General features: G+C 35.2%; 2 protein-coding genes across 5 annotated transcripts; one reads left to right on the forward strand and one right to left on the reverse strand.

Moving 5' to 3' along the window:
- Positions 1 to 1,314: 1,314 nt before the first annotated feature.
- Positions 1,315 to 3,018, forward strand: XTH6 (xyloglucan endotransglucosylase/hydrolase 6). The gene is made up of 4 exons (XM_086243354.1): positions 1,315 to 1,588; positions 1,747 to 1,847; positions 1,946 to 2,142; positions 2,330 to 3,018. Exons 1-4 carry the CDS (start codon positions 1,414 to 1,416, stop codon positions 2,718 to 2,720), a joined length of 864 nt encoding a protein of 287 aa, XP_086099480.1. The 5' UTR covers positions 1,315 to 1,413; the 3' UTR covers positions 2,721 to 3,018.
- Positions 3,019 to 4,540: 1,522 nt separating this feature from the next.
- LOC147284249 (zinc ion binding protein) lies at positions 4,541 to 9,758 on the reverse strand. 4 transcript variants are annotated; one of them, XM_086244511.1, is made up of 12 exons: positions 9,701 to 9,758; positions 9,329 to 9,400; positions 9,079 to 9,149; positions 7,772 to 7,853; positions 7,621 to 7,695; positions 7,360 to 7,474; positions 7,222 to 7,279; positions 7,064 to 7,135; positions 6,538 to 6,668; positions 6,343 to 6,466; positions 5,284 to 5,863; positions 4,541 to 5,003 (listed from the first exon to the last, which is right to left on the reverse strand). In XM_086244511.1, exons 1-11 carry the CDS (start codon positions 9,701 to 9,703, stop codon positions 5,785 to 5,787), a joined length of 882 nt encoding a protein of 293 aa, XP_086100637.1. In that variant the 5' UTR covers positions 9,704 to 9,758; the 3' UTR covers positions 4,541 to 5,003; positions 5,284 to 5,784. The 4 variants fall into 4 exon arrangements, with proteins under 4 accessions (XP_086100637.1, XP_086100639.1, XP_086100640.1 ...); XM_086244513.1 differs by having other exon boundaries at positions 7,772 to 7,850; positions 9,701 to 9,753; XM_086244514.1 differs by lacking the exon at positions 9,701 to 9,758 and adding an exon at positions 9,500 to 9,664.
- Positions 9,759 to 14,643: the final 4,885 nt, after the last annotated feature.

A 14,643-nucleotide genomic window follows, 5' to 3' on the forward strand; every position in this document is an offset into this window, starting at 1 on the left:
AGCCAGATCATCTTATCTAAGTTGTTGCATCTACCCTACGAGAATTTGCATCAACAATTCACATTCGGATTTTGCATGCTCGAATTGTCCTTGAGGTTGATAGTTTGGAATTTGGATGACAAAGCTCGAATAATATAATCTAGTTGTGTAAAATTGTGCTTAATAACAAATCCCAGCCTGTAAAGTGAGAGAAACAGTTATTGGGGTCCATATTAGAACTAATGGCCAGTCAGCAGTTCCATATCAATCAACTTCTGTTGGCTGTATACACTGATATACATATAGGACGAATTGGTGATTGGATGGCTTTATAACTTCAGGGCTAGTTGACCAAGAAAAAACTAATCAAGTCTACATAACACTGATGGGCTTGATGGCCTAGCTAGGCCATAGAGTTAGGTTTAATTAAATTATTTGCATCCCATAATCAATTTCTCCATGTAAAATCACAATCACCAACCTTACTATTCTTTTCGAAGAGTTGGGCAGCTTTCACATCCACACAAAAACTAATACTTGTAAGCTTCATATAACATATTTTAAGTCTTGGATGGCAATATATAAAATTAATTTAGGTCCCTTTGTGTTCTTTGGCAATTAGTTTAGTTATTCTCATGTCATACTCAGTTTAAGGGCACGTACTTATTGTTATCTAATTATATTGATTTTAGGTTCAATTTTTCACTTTTAACGATTATGCATTAGTTGCAAGGGTGTATCCACATAGTGCCTACGGGACCAATTAACCCAACTAAGCCGTTTGTTCCCCAATTAAATTTCGGTTATTACTTGTAATATTTTTGCTTTTTAACCTTAAGGGGTGAGAATAAAAACTGTTTGATAAAATGATTCATAGATATAGTTTTCAAGCTAAAAATAGGTGGTTCACATATATAGTCACACTAAATTTTTCATTTTTTTTACAACATTTAAAGAGTTATTATTATTACTTATCACGTCTCTATAAAGACAAATTTCTGAATCTACCACTAAAGTTCGGTGGCATATAAGACAGTACCTAATGTAGGGTAATTCCCTGCAACACTTAATTAGAATTGTAGTCCAAGTGTGATGGTGTGCATATTATAAAGATAAGGGAAACAAACAAAATGATCTCAATTAATCAAGGCGGGCGATTAATAAAGAAGAATACAAAGTGTTGGGTAGGGCCTAACAAAAGCTAGCTTGCTATTAGCTGGATGGAAAGCTATGATAGGATGAAACTTTCCATTAGGAATCACCAACAGATGTAATCACTCACTAATCTTTCCTCAGTCTCCCAAGTCCCAACTTTACGTATATATATAGTAGCCCACAAGTCCTCTCATCTATATCACATTCATAATACATATTAATTCTACAATCACAAATATAGTACTCACTACTCGATCTCATTCTTATTGAGACCACATCATGAGGAGTATTATTGCTTCTCTTCTTTGCTTTTGTTTGCTTGCATTGTTTCCTCTCTTAGCCTTTGGACGACCAGCCACTTTTCTCCAAGACTTCCAAGTCACATGGTCTGATTCTCATATCAGGCAAATCGATGGAGGCAGGGCCATCCAACTCATTCTCGACCAAAATTCTGGTAATTAAATTAATACTCATCATCGTGGGGTCAACTTAATATATATTTAGTCATATTAGCTTAAAAAGAAGCTCCTCAATTAGATTTTGTCACCACAAAGATTGACAAAACATATAATTTATTGTTTGACTACTACTACTAAATTTGATACATTTCAGGATGTGGGTTTTCCTCCATACACAAGTACTTGTTTGGGCGTGTGAGCATGAAGATCAAGCTCATCCCTGGAGACTCTGCTGGAACTGTCACTGCTTTCTATGTAATTCCACAGACTTAATATTAGAATCCAAATTAAGTATAAATTTTTATTGGGTATCTTGGTTTTTAATTGATTTTGTTATTTGCATGAATTGGTAGATGAACTCAGACACAGATTCAGTGCGCGATGAGCTAGACTTTGAATTCTTGGGGAACAGAACTGGGCAGCCTTATACAGTCCAAACCAATATCTATGCTCATGGCAAAGGTGATAGGGAGGAAAGGGTCAACCTCTGGTTTGACCCTGCTGCAGACTTCCACACCTACACAATACTCTGGAACCATCACCATATTGTGTAAGCTAACAACTCAGTTAAAAACCACAAATGATCTTAATTATCATATATCTGACATGTTATATTGTTAAACTATACGAAAAAGTTACTATTATAAACGGGCCTTCTTTTTCATTTGTGGTAATTAATGTCAGTATTGTTATTAATTGTATTGTTATTAATTAATGCCATTGTTGGTGGTGTGTAGATTCTATGTGGATGAAGTGCCCATAAGGGTGTACAAGAACAATGAAGCCAAAGGAATTCCATACCCAAAGCTCCAACCAATGGGAGTGTACTCAACATTGTGGGAAGCTGATGATTGGGCAACCAGAGGTGGGATTGAGAAGATAGACTGGAGCAAAGCCCCTTTCTATTCTTATTACAAGGACTTTGATATTGAGGGGTGCCCTGTGCCAGGGCCAAACAACTGTGCCTCAAGCAACTCCAACTGGTGGGAAGGAACCGCCTACCAAGCCCTCAATGCCCTTGAATATAGAAGATACAAGTGGGTTCGTATCAACCACATGATCTACGATTACTGCACCGACAAATCCCGGTACCCTGTAACCCCGCCGGAGTGCGCTGCCGGCATCTAAATTGCAGCCAATTAGCAACCAGTAGTACCTGTTGCTTTTGGTACGTACAAATCCATATACATATGAAAGTACCATGTACTCTACTGTGCAATAAGAACCATGCATAGTAGAGGGTATATAGGGAATTAATGGAAATGTTCTTGTGGGTGTGTATATGTGGATGAGGGCTATATAAGTCTGTTTCTTTTAGAAGTGAGCAAATGTCAATTTCTAGTTGTGGCTGTATGTGTCGGTAATCTTTATCCAGCTCGAATTATGTACCAATAATTCAATAAAGCTCCTGAGTTACTGTAAAAAAGATATGTTTTAATGTTTATAATCAAACTCTGTCGTATATGGTCAGTTTTTAAATGGGAAGCCAAAAATCTCTCTTTGTTTTCAACTGCTAAAGGAAGAAATTGGTCCCTTCTGAAAGAGTGGGAAACAAACAAACTGGAAGGGTGATAATTTGATTCAGTGCTATTTTTCAACTGATCAGACTGAATTGAACCATGCATCTATGTAATCTATGGAGAGCGCGCTGCTATATGCACACTTATATTCTTCTCACTACACATTCATTTCTCATCTCACACCTATTTTTTCGTTTTAATTTCTCAATACACTTCTAAAATTTTAAAATATCTCATTACAAAAAAAAAAAAAAAAAAAAAAAAACCTAAAACCCAGCCACTCCATGTCTTGACCCTACCCCCGATGCCGATGCCGATCCCGCTGCACGCCGCCATTGTCATCAGAGGTCCAACACGCTGGCCCCTTTTCTTTCTCCTTCCCTCTCTCTCCTCTCTCCTCTCTCATCTCCCTTTCCTTGTACGGCTTCTCTCCTCTGTCAATCTCTCTCCGGTCTCGGTTGTAGGGGCCAGCAACCTTGCCGGCCTCCAGTTCGATGGTAAACGTCCATTGATCTAGAGGCCGGCAAGGTCCCTGGCCCTTGCAACTGACCGAAGAGAAGCCAGACAGAGAAAGAGAGAGAGAGGAGAGAGAGGGAATGAGAGAAAGGGAGGCTTGGGTTGGGTGGGTTACTAAGGGTAGCTTGGGTTGGGTGGGTTGTTTTTTATGGTCATTTGAGGTTGGGTTTAAATGGTAATTCACTAAGTAAATTGAGAGAAATGTGTAACGAAAGAAAGTGGGATGTGCATATAGCAACCCTATAACCTCTGTTTGATATTTGCCCTTGTGCATCTACGAAATGCGTCAAGGGGGCTCCTCATCATCACTTAGCATATATAAGCCATAACTACCACAAAGATGGCATGGTCCCAGGTTAAGCATGGTCACAGTCGGTTATTGCATGCACACGTGTGACTCTGGAACATATCATTATATAGGGTCACTCTAGTTTGAATAATACTATACTTACCACATTCTTATATCACATTTTTATACCATCTTACGTGCCATTACTTTATTGGATATAATTTTTCTTTTTCATTTTGGGTTTTTATTTTTATTTTCAGTATCCAATGTATGAATGCCATGTAAGTTGCCACATAAGGTGGTATGAAATTGTGGTATAAAAATGTGGTATATCTAGCACTACTGCTCTAGTTTATCAAAAGTTTTATGTGTGTTTTAAAAGTGTGTGAACGAAATAGTAATTAATGAATTCATAACATTTTATTTTATGTGTGTGAGTAAAAGTGTGCATGGATTAAAATTTATATAGCCAGTATCGATTTGGTATTGTAAACCCCCTTATATTATGAACAAAATTATTGAGTCCTAAGGATTCATGCAGAATATGTTGGCTTCTATGCTGAGAGTACTCACTCTTATGCCAAAACCATTCACATGCTTGATACTACTTGATCACCCTTGTTATCACTCGGTGGCTCTCAATGTGTTACGGTTATATACATTAATTTTTTCAATTCTAGTGATGTGGAACCCTCAAACAACAAAGCCCAGCCCACTATTGCAAACGGCCGGTGCAATTTTATGGTGGTTTTTTCCTTATTTTGGGGACATACTGCGAAGAAATCGGAACTTCTCTTAATGATATGGGCAGCCCTAATAACTAGGGACCTCCAATAGTCCAATCCCAACCGGGACGATAAGAGGCATTAAAATAAGGGACCCCAATCTCAAAATTGACTTGAAGCTTTTTGAAGGAGGGACCATTCTCATTCTGAGACGTAGCAAGCAGCATAATTCAGAATCCACGGAGATGGCACATCTTCTCTGACTTGATTAGCACTAGGTCCACAAGTATACTCTCTGCCAATATACCTCACGAAAACGTGGTTAGCTTCCATTCCACAATGGTCCAATCCAAGGGTCTGCCTGTCGGCAACAACATAAAGGGTACTTATTTAGGATATGTAGGCAATGGCAACAAAAAGGTCTATACGAAGAAGGAAAAAACTTACTTATCCCCGTGTTATAGTGATGTTGCATCTCTTGAAGAGAGAGATAGAGACAAGAGATGAGAGAAAGAGAGAGAGAAAGAGAATGAGAGAAGAGAGAGAGTCAATGCTGTAAGAATACCATATAGTATTACATAAGGGGATATGTAAGTTTTTCTCAATGAAAAATCAATCATCACAAGGGTATCTCAAATCACCTCTTTGAAGGTACCTCCAATGTTAAACATGTAAGCATCGACTATCAAATCAATAGAGCCTGTGGATAAGGTTAGCACAGAAAACAATGAATAGAATACAACTTTTCAACATTTGATTGGTCAAAGACTTGGTCATGAGGAAACAGAGTACTGCAAATGATTGAGTACTATTGTACTAAGCTTGGATGGGATAGAGTACTAGACTTGATTTCAGTACTAAGCTTAGATGGGATGCTGATGTGCAGGATATCAAACTAGGTTTTCTTTGCTGAAGAAAAGAAAAAACAGGGGGAAAAAGAAAAAGGCTTGTGTTGTAGCATTGGCAAAAGGAAAGTTCAATACAACATTCCAGGTTTTGGTCCTCACATTTCCACACTGCTACAAAAATTACCATAAAAAACATTAATCCAAGTACAGAGTTCACTGCCTCGGGACTTGAAGAATGTGCCAGGAAAGGAGAACATCAAGAGATCTTTGATTAGAAGGTATAGAAGACCTAGATTACTTCTTCCCACTGTTGATTTTCACCGCAACTGGTTCTGAACAGTATGGACAACTTCCGAATAAAACATCAAATGACCTGTAATGCAAGTTCACACAGAAATCATATATCAGATAACCATAAGAGGAAGCCTGATTTTTTACTGTAGGTTCTGAATTCTGAATGTCAAAATGTTCTGATGGTTAAAATAATAATTGCTATGGTGTTTGGCCAAAAACTGATAATAGTTGCTATGGTGGCTTTAAGAGATTGTATGAAAGCAGCTTGAGGAGTGACAAGCGCCCCATTGGTGTGTCTCCTAATGAAATGTGTTAATGGAAGAATTCTATTTATCTCTACATATGTTTTTATTTTTATTTTTTATCATACCACTATGTCATTGTACTTGAATGGCAAGTTCAAGCCATTTTCATATGCAATAAGTGTGCTTAAGGCAAAGAAGAGCAATGCCATATGTACAACTTAATTCCTGTTACAAAATATTAAAAACGACAACTAAAGTTATATTCATGCATAAACCAGTAAAAGATGACAGTGATACAAGAAACGTAGCATACTGCCTTGTTGTGGTGATGGAGCGCAACCAGTCCACAAGACATATGCTATGGAAAGCCCTCTTACAACTGGTATTATCGCATGTATAGTCAGTCCCAGTCCCGCTTTTATCTCTAAGCTCATCGTCTACATTAACATTGCTTGGTCAATGACTGAAAAACTTGGTAAACATTTAAAGAATGTATATATAGAATTACCAATTGGAAGACTCTGAGCATAACAAATTCCACATTCAACTTGCTGGTGACTCTTCTGCACATCGGGGGGCCTTGGCAGTTGAGTCCCCAGAAGACATTCAAGATTTTCTAGAAATGGTTTGTCCTTTATCCTATGCAATTAGAGACATAGTGTACACAAATGATAGATAAACATGTATCACCAACAATCTATTTTTTTCTCAGAAAGATAAAGTTGAGCACTAATTTAAAGAACATTGCAATAATGAAATTTAAGTAAAGGTTCAGTAGTTTTCTCCTCGTAACTTCAAATGATAACAGTATTAGCAAAGTTATTTGATTCCCAACCTTTAAACTGAGGCCCATGTAAAGTGCTCATTGCTAAAAGAAGCAGAGGGGGTGTTAAAAAAATTGAGCAAGCAAGAAAATATTCGTGAAAAAAGGATGATTCTACAGTAACGACATCAGAAAATTCATATTTAGACTACCTTTACAGTACAAGTACCAAATCAGAATACAGATCCAAAAAAGAGATGCATTGATGTACCATCTTTTGCTATTTCTTCGCCATATGTTTCTCAACGAGCTTAAAGTTGGACCTGAACCAATAAAACGACACCTAACACAACTTGATATTCGCAACTGAATGAAAAGCAAAGGCTAGAAGGTAGCAGCTCTAGTAACAGATTCAAGATGAAATCTCACTCTGGCAAAGATCTAGGATCAACGGCATTAATAGACAACATGATGGAGCAATCATTTCCTGAAAAACAAAAACCTCAAAATACTTCCAACAGAAAGAGGGGAGAAGAATTATCAATACTTATTTTCAAGATGGCTAACCTATCATTATCTGGCGATGGGATGCAGCAGGAGATGCCTGTTTAGGATCAACAACCAAAAGGGACCTGTCAATATCATCCAAAGTAGACCAAAATGCCTGAAGCTTCTCCAGATGCTGAGAGCAAAAAGTTGTTGACAGGTTTTAGTAAACATAAGAACCCAGGAAAACAACACAACTTCTAAGATAGACAATATCCTTAGGCAGCAACTATTATCAACTGATGCAACATCTCATTCAATTTTTAAGAAAATAATAAAAACCTTTAGAAACTGCTGCACCACATCTTTCAATCTCGAGTGTATTGACCATTTTAAATTAAACATATACGGTACATCCTGAGAAAGAAACTTGAATGTTATATATGCCTCAGATGGAAAAATTTAACCATCTAAAAGATAAAAGAAGACATACTACTGAAATTGAAGGAGGACATTTGGGATGGGTTTTATCCAACTGAATTTCCATAACATGCACTCTTCCCTTACTATCTCTGCTAATCAAATTTACAAAAGATGAGTTCACTACATGAATAAGACAGTTTAAACATGTGAAAAATGATAGAAATTAATGATAGAAAGTTTGAAAAAAGAAAAGAAAAAGAAGAATAAAGAATGAGAAAAATTCATGTCACATACTCATCACATAATCAAAAAGAAACCTCTACCAAACAACTTAAAGCAACTGCCTCAAGTTCATGAAGATTTTTCACTACAACAACATGATGCTAAAGAAAACTTTAGAGGAAGTGTTGATATAAACTATCATAACACTATTTTATTAAGAGATATACTTTGGAAAGTAGTGGAAGTTCAAGTCTGATTCTTGGTAAGTTAAACTATCATAAACTTCAAGATTTAATACTCCAAAGCATCCAGGATAAACATTTTTGAATTCATTGATAGTGAAAATTTAATCTATGGATGACAATTTAGTATTATGAAAGGACAAAAGTTTAGACACAATCAAGCAGGCACAGCTTGTGGATGAAGATACACATAGTTCTAAACTCAGCAACCCTGGCAATAGTATCCAACACTTGCCTTCAGACACATGTTTACTCTACTTCACATCAACCAGATGTCTAGTTCATACCTCCATGGCATATAAACACATCCTTACAACTTTTGACAAGTATATGATTGCACAACTATTTTACAGCATTAGCAATTTATTGGGGCACAAAACAATCATTTTTGGCAGTACTGTTTTGAGCCAGTTTGGGAATGCTTCCGCTGGTAGTGAATTTGCTAGAAACACATCACATGTTTTATTAAAAACCCAAGTAGTATTTGCATATTCATTTGGAAGTACTTGTTGAGAAATCACCAGTTAGGTACTTCTCGAGAAAGCACTAAAAAAACCGTTTCTCCCACCCAAAACCCAAAAAACACTTTTGTCTAATTCAGTCAACCACTATAAAAAAATAATAATAATAAATAAATATTGTTTATCCGAAAACACTTGGTGCCAAAAGCACTCCAAAACAGGTCCTTCATTTCTCACAACTAAACACTTCCACTACCTTCTTAAATGTAATCACTACAACTAATATGGTGTACTCAACACCAATTATTCTTGAGCCTTATCGATAAGTTCTCAACACAGTCAAGCCAAAAATTAAATTAAGCACCAAAGCATTCTTTTTCCTTTTCGGCAAATGCAAAATGAATAAGAAAACAATAGCGAGTGGGTGATGAATGTGAACAATAATATCTTACAAGACCCGAAAGCTGAGAGATGTTAGATCTCCACCCATCCTCACTAGTTGCTCCCATCCAACCTCCTCTATCTACATTCACATGATCATCAAATCAAGTCAAGGGTCCTTACAAAAAAATATTACAAGCAGTAACAGAACCCATTATGCTAATGCATATCAGTCTACCAATGAAGCAAATGGGTTTCAGGAAATTTCTCTATAAATGAAAAAAACATAATGGGTTCACATGACATGACTGTCTAAGTCACCTCTGAGTACACTGCACGGTAAAACATAGACCCTTCGGCCAGCTCTCTGCATCTACTCTGCTCATTACACTCCTGCGCTCAACAACAGTTGGGGATACATACATCTACATATAAACATATACATAAAGAAATATATATGCAATGCATGTACAGTATAACATTATAACGCACATAGTAGAACGAAAATTGGCTTCTTTATAGCTTCATTTGTTATCAACCGAAACATTGGGGCATTTTAGCAAACACTTGGTGCGCTTTTTCTTTTGCTTTTTTTATTTTCTTCTTTCTTCTAACGCTTGCACATACAACAACTATCAATCAAAATCTGAAAGAAAAGGCAGCGAAAAAGAGCAGAAGAAGAAGAAGAAGTACCATTTGGTTCGGAGAGAGTGCTCAAGAAAAGAGTGCAGGCGTCCTGAATCAGTAAATGTTAGCATTCGTAAGGACTGGATCATGGGCTGACCGGGCCGGTGTTTGAGGCCCAGGCCCTTCTCCATCCTATACCATTTCAGCTCATAGCATTGATCATGGACCAATTTTGGGCTTTTGACTGGGCTAATGGGTTAGACCAACTTTATCTTGCAGTGGCCCAACAATTTTTTGTGAAAAGTCCAAAAAATATAAAAGTAAAATTAAGGGCAGTACTATTCTCACTCCCATTATGTCATACACTCCTTTTATGTGTATTTTAAATATTATATGTGGAGTGCAGGATGACTATTAAGAGTGTGAATTGAAACTGCCAAATTAAGTTGGATTTAGATTCTCTTCTTTCCATGTTTTTAGCTGTTTCAAGGTTATACATAGATGTAATTCTACTTACACAAAAAAAGTGTTACAAATTCATTACATATTTTGCCCCTTACTATTGGATAATAAATGAACGACTAAGTTTAAAAGTCAAACAAATACAAGCAGATGATTAGAATCCAATTAAGTCATACACTTAGAGGGTAAACTACATTTTTGGTTATTGTGTTTTGACTTGAAATCATATTTGGTTCTTGTGATTTAAATTTTGGCAATCTAGTTCTCGTGTTTTATGTTGTTTGCAATCTTAAGATAATTTTGAAATTTCGTCAGTTAATTCAACAAAACCCAAATTTTCAATGTGGGAATAAAATTCTGTATTTTTTTCATAAAGATTTTTGTTGGGGGATTCAAAAACTATCTTATGGACTTAATTTCTAAAACTAGTTGCAATTTCCCTTTTCGTGTTGATTTGCTAGAAAAATTTTTTGAGTTTGAACTTTAAGTTTGGGAATGCTTTGAATTCTTGTTTGAAAATCAAATTCAATGCTACATACATGATACATGATTTTCGGTCACTCATGAGTAAAACTTGCAAGTTAAAGTCATTGGTTTCAATTTGAGAAAATATTTCATGTCAAGTGTTGAATGTCTTGAGATTGTAAACGACAAACACATTGACCAAATTGAAAAAATTTAAACCACGGGAACCAAATATAATTTTAGATAAAAACACATTGACTAAATATGTAGTTTACCCTACTTAAAATGATAAGGCGGTCATATTTGGGTGTGTTCGCTTAAGAAGTACTTTACCATGAATCCATCTTGAGTGCTTCCTATAGTAGCTCCAACAAGTTGGGCTTTTAATTTAATGGGCTAAATAAAAACTTACATATCATGGGTGTATATAACTATATGTCTATCTCTCTCATCACATACTAGCTAAGGCATGTGATGTGAGAGATAAAGACAATGAGTATATATATTCATTACATAGAAGTTTTACTCCAATAAACCTAATTAGTGTGAGTTTACAAAGAAACTAGTTGGCCAAATGTATTTTCAATTGATTTAGTTTTTTTTTTCTTTTTTATATTGGAGGAGGGGATTCCAAGTTCAAACCTATTCCAACATGGGAAGAAAAATATCTGTAGACTATTTTGATTAATTAAGCTTAATGGGATCAATCTAACACTTACATCAGTCAAGTACATCTTTAAACAAAACAATTGAAATGTACGTGTGCTAACTGCTAATAAGCCTAATAGATGGCCCCATTTTTTAATATTGGTCTCTAAAATTATTTCATATAAAGATAAATTTGTAATTAAAAAATCATTAAAAAGCGGGTGAGATGAGCAAGATGAGATGTGAGAATAGAAGAAACACAAAATCTTATGCAAACAAACAATGTGATGTAAGTGGAGTGGAAGAGGAGGCCAGGTATTTCCGACTGCTAATCATGCAGCTTTTTATTTATTATTTTTGTAATGTGAATTGAAGAACTCTAGAAGTAATGCAGCACATTATTTGTGAGCAACATGCCCGGCCGCTCAAGCCCATTTTGACTTTTTTTTTTTGAAGATAACATAATACATAATAAACTATAGCTAGCAGCCAACAATTAAGCATGCATGCAATAAGTATAAACAATACATATAATTTAGTGTAATAATCGTGCCAAGTAGAACCTTCATTGATATAATGATATGTAATATGTTGGTAACTTGGAATGTATCCTTATCTCAATCAAAGTTTATAATTTTTTAAGATAAATTAAATATATGATCTGCATAGTAACAAATTGAATTATTATACTATACACGCAGTGTCTATTCAAAACTGATCTTCGTCCAGAAATGACTGTTATGTAGCCTCAATAATTTAAAGATCTGATGGGATAGGTCGGCTAGCTTCCATATCTACAACAACAACAGCCGCCCATGCATTCTTGTGCGAAACTCTAGTCCTAAACTATACAAGCAGCACTAGTACTACACTACTACAAGCTAGTAGTCAAACCTAGCTATATATATATATATATATGTTTCTGTCTTCAGGTTAAGGAACAAAACCAAGTCTGCTTAATTGCAAGAATAGGACCCTAACCTAAGGACCAAAACTGGTATTTTAGTATGTTCACTTGTCAAAATGGAGTTTTTTATTAGTTTGGAATTATATTTAGGTAAGCAAGTTGTGGCATATTTGTATTCATTCACGCGTGTACTTACTAGTCACAAACTCACAACTCACAAGCAACCCATTCATGATTGATTGATTGCTTGATTGATTGCCCCCACCTTTTTTTTTTTCCTTGCTGCTGACTCATGCATGATAGTCACCATTTAGTTTGCTTTCCGAACAATACTAATTAAAGACACCAAATTATTTATTCTAGTTTTTACATCTTAATTAACTAACGAATGTGTATTTCATTGTGTTCAGGTTTAATTAGATTCATTCAAGACTTAATTTATTATATACACCACTTAATAACTGAAAATTTGAATAATGAATCAATCAATAATGCATCTCATTACAAAGAAAAGATTAATAATACATATCAACCTAATACTCTCACACATGTCTAACTTCATCCTTACAAAAATCAAGTTAGTTATTTTCGAGGAGGCCAGAATGATTAAACTATGCAATAAGTTTTAATTACTAGCTAGTAGCTACTAAAGAAAAAGACAATGTAATAAATAATGCACTACGGGCTACCTGATTTTTAGGTTAGGCAACGTGTTGTATTTAGGTGCGTACATGTCGTGTTATGATAAATTATTCTACATCTAAACATGACTTATTAATGTATACACTTAAATTCATATAAACAATTGACAATTTAAGGCTCAATTATAATTTATCCCTACGAGAGTGATTTCAAGATGATTTACAAAAAAAAAAAAAAAATTTCAAACGCATCCACCAACTCTTGAAAATCATGCAATGTTAGTATTTTCATCAACTTTTCCGTTAAGTGACAGCATGAAGTGCCACGTAAATTTTTTTAATGCCGTGGAGTGCCACGTGGAGATAAAAAATAATAAAAAAATTACAAAAACGTTTTATAATATAAAAACTAAAACTAATTAAAAACTAAAAAAATTGAAAAAACAAAAGAAAAAAAGAAAAAAAGTTCCCTCACTTCCCATCAAGGAGTAAAATTTCGATTTCGATGGAAATTTTCGCGCAAATTTCGATTAAAATTTCGATTTCGACAAAATTAGACAAAAACGATAGAAATTGCTATTAAAATACGAAAATTTTGAATGAAACTTGACCATATGTTTATTTAACATATTATATACTATATTGATAAAAAACATTGAAGAAACCAAATTATATAATAGGTTTCATGTGATATAAGATAAATATAATGCGCGCTAGAGACAAATACTGTTAAATAAAATTAGTATAATAAATAAAATTAGTATAATAAATAAAATTAGTATATTCTTTATACTCTATAATATATACACTAACCCTAATATTAAACCCTATATACTCAATATTTTTTAGGATATGAACCATATGATATAAGATGTATAAGATATTAGGATTTAGACCCTTTAGGGTATTTTTAATTATTTTTTATATAGAAATATATTAAGATTTTAGGTTTACAAAACAACTAAACTAAATCCCAAAAGAGCCAAACGAAACCCCAAATCCTTTTTTTTCTTTCCAATTATCCAAAGGCCTCAAACTCCAATCAACTCTAAAGCCTTTTTTTTTTTTCTTCTCTTTTCTTCCTTTTTTTTTTTTTTTTTTTTTTTTTTTTTTTTTTTTTTTTTTTTCTTTCCTTGCTTTTCCTTTTAAGATCCAAAACTTAATCTTCTTAATATTGTTGGTTCCAACATCCAAGAAACAGGATGTTCGTTGGTTAATCAAAAGCCAAATTATTTTGTTATATAAATTTACAACAAGTCAACAATTACTGTGGCAATCTTATCACTTTAGCTTATTGTGAGAGGCTGAGAACTGTACCCTATTCATATATAATATAACAATCAAAGTTTTCATTCTCTCCTTCAGTCCTTCCTCTGTTCATCGCCCAGACCTTACTGTAAGGTAAGTTTTTTTTTTCTTTCCTTCATTTTTCCTCTTTGCCCGTGACTCTCTCTCGTCCTCTTCCTCCACAGTTTTCTCTCTCACACCCATCATCTTCCCACCTAGCACTAACACCAGCCCCTCCCCCCCGCCTCTCTCCCCCCCAACCTAGCCCATCCCCGCCCCTCTCCCCCTAAACCCAGCCCCTCCCAGCCCCTCTCCCCCTAAACTCAGCCCCTCCCCACCCTTCTCCCCCCAAACCCAGCCCTTCCTCGCCCTTCTTCCCCTAAACCTAGTAAATAAAACTCAAAATTTCGCCGAAAGAATTACGAAATATAGTGGGGTATTGATAAAATCTCGGTGACTCAAAAAAACGAAATTTCATTCCTTGCTTCCCATCCCTCTCACGTCAAGCCATGCCAAAAAAAAAAAAAACAATTAAATATTCTTTTCTTCTTCTTCCACGTGCAACAACCCCATGGCCACTAATTTCTTCCTCCCTCCTC

Source organism: Dryas octopetala, chromosome 5 (genome assembly GCF_963921425.1).
Source record: "Dryas octopetala chromosome 5, drDryOcto1.1, whole genome shotgun sequence".
Taxonomy (NCBI): domain Eukaryota; kingdom Viridiplantae; phylum Streptophyta; class Magnoliopsida; order Rosales; family Rosaceae; genus Dryas; species Dryas octopetala.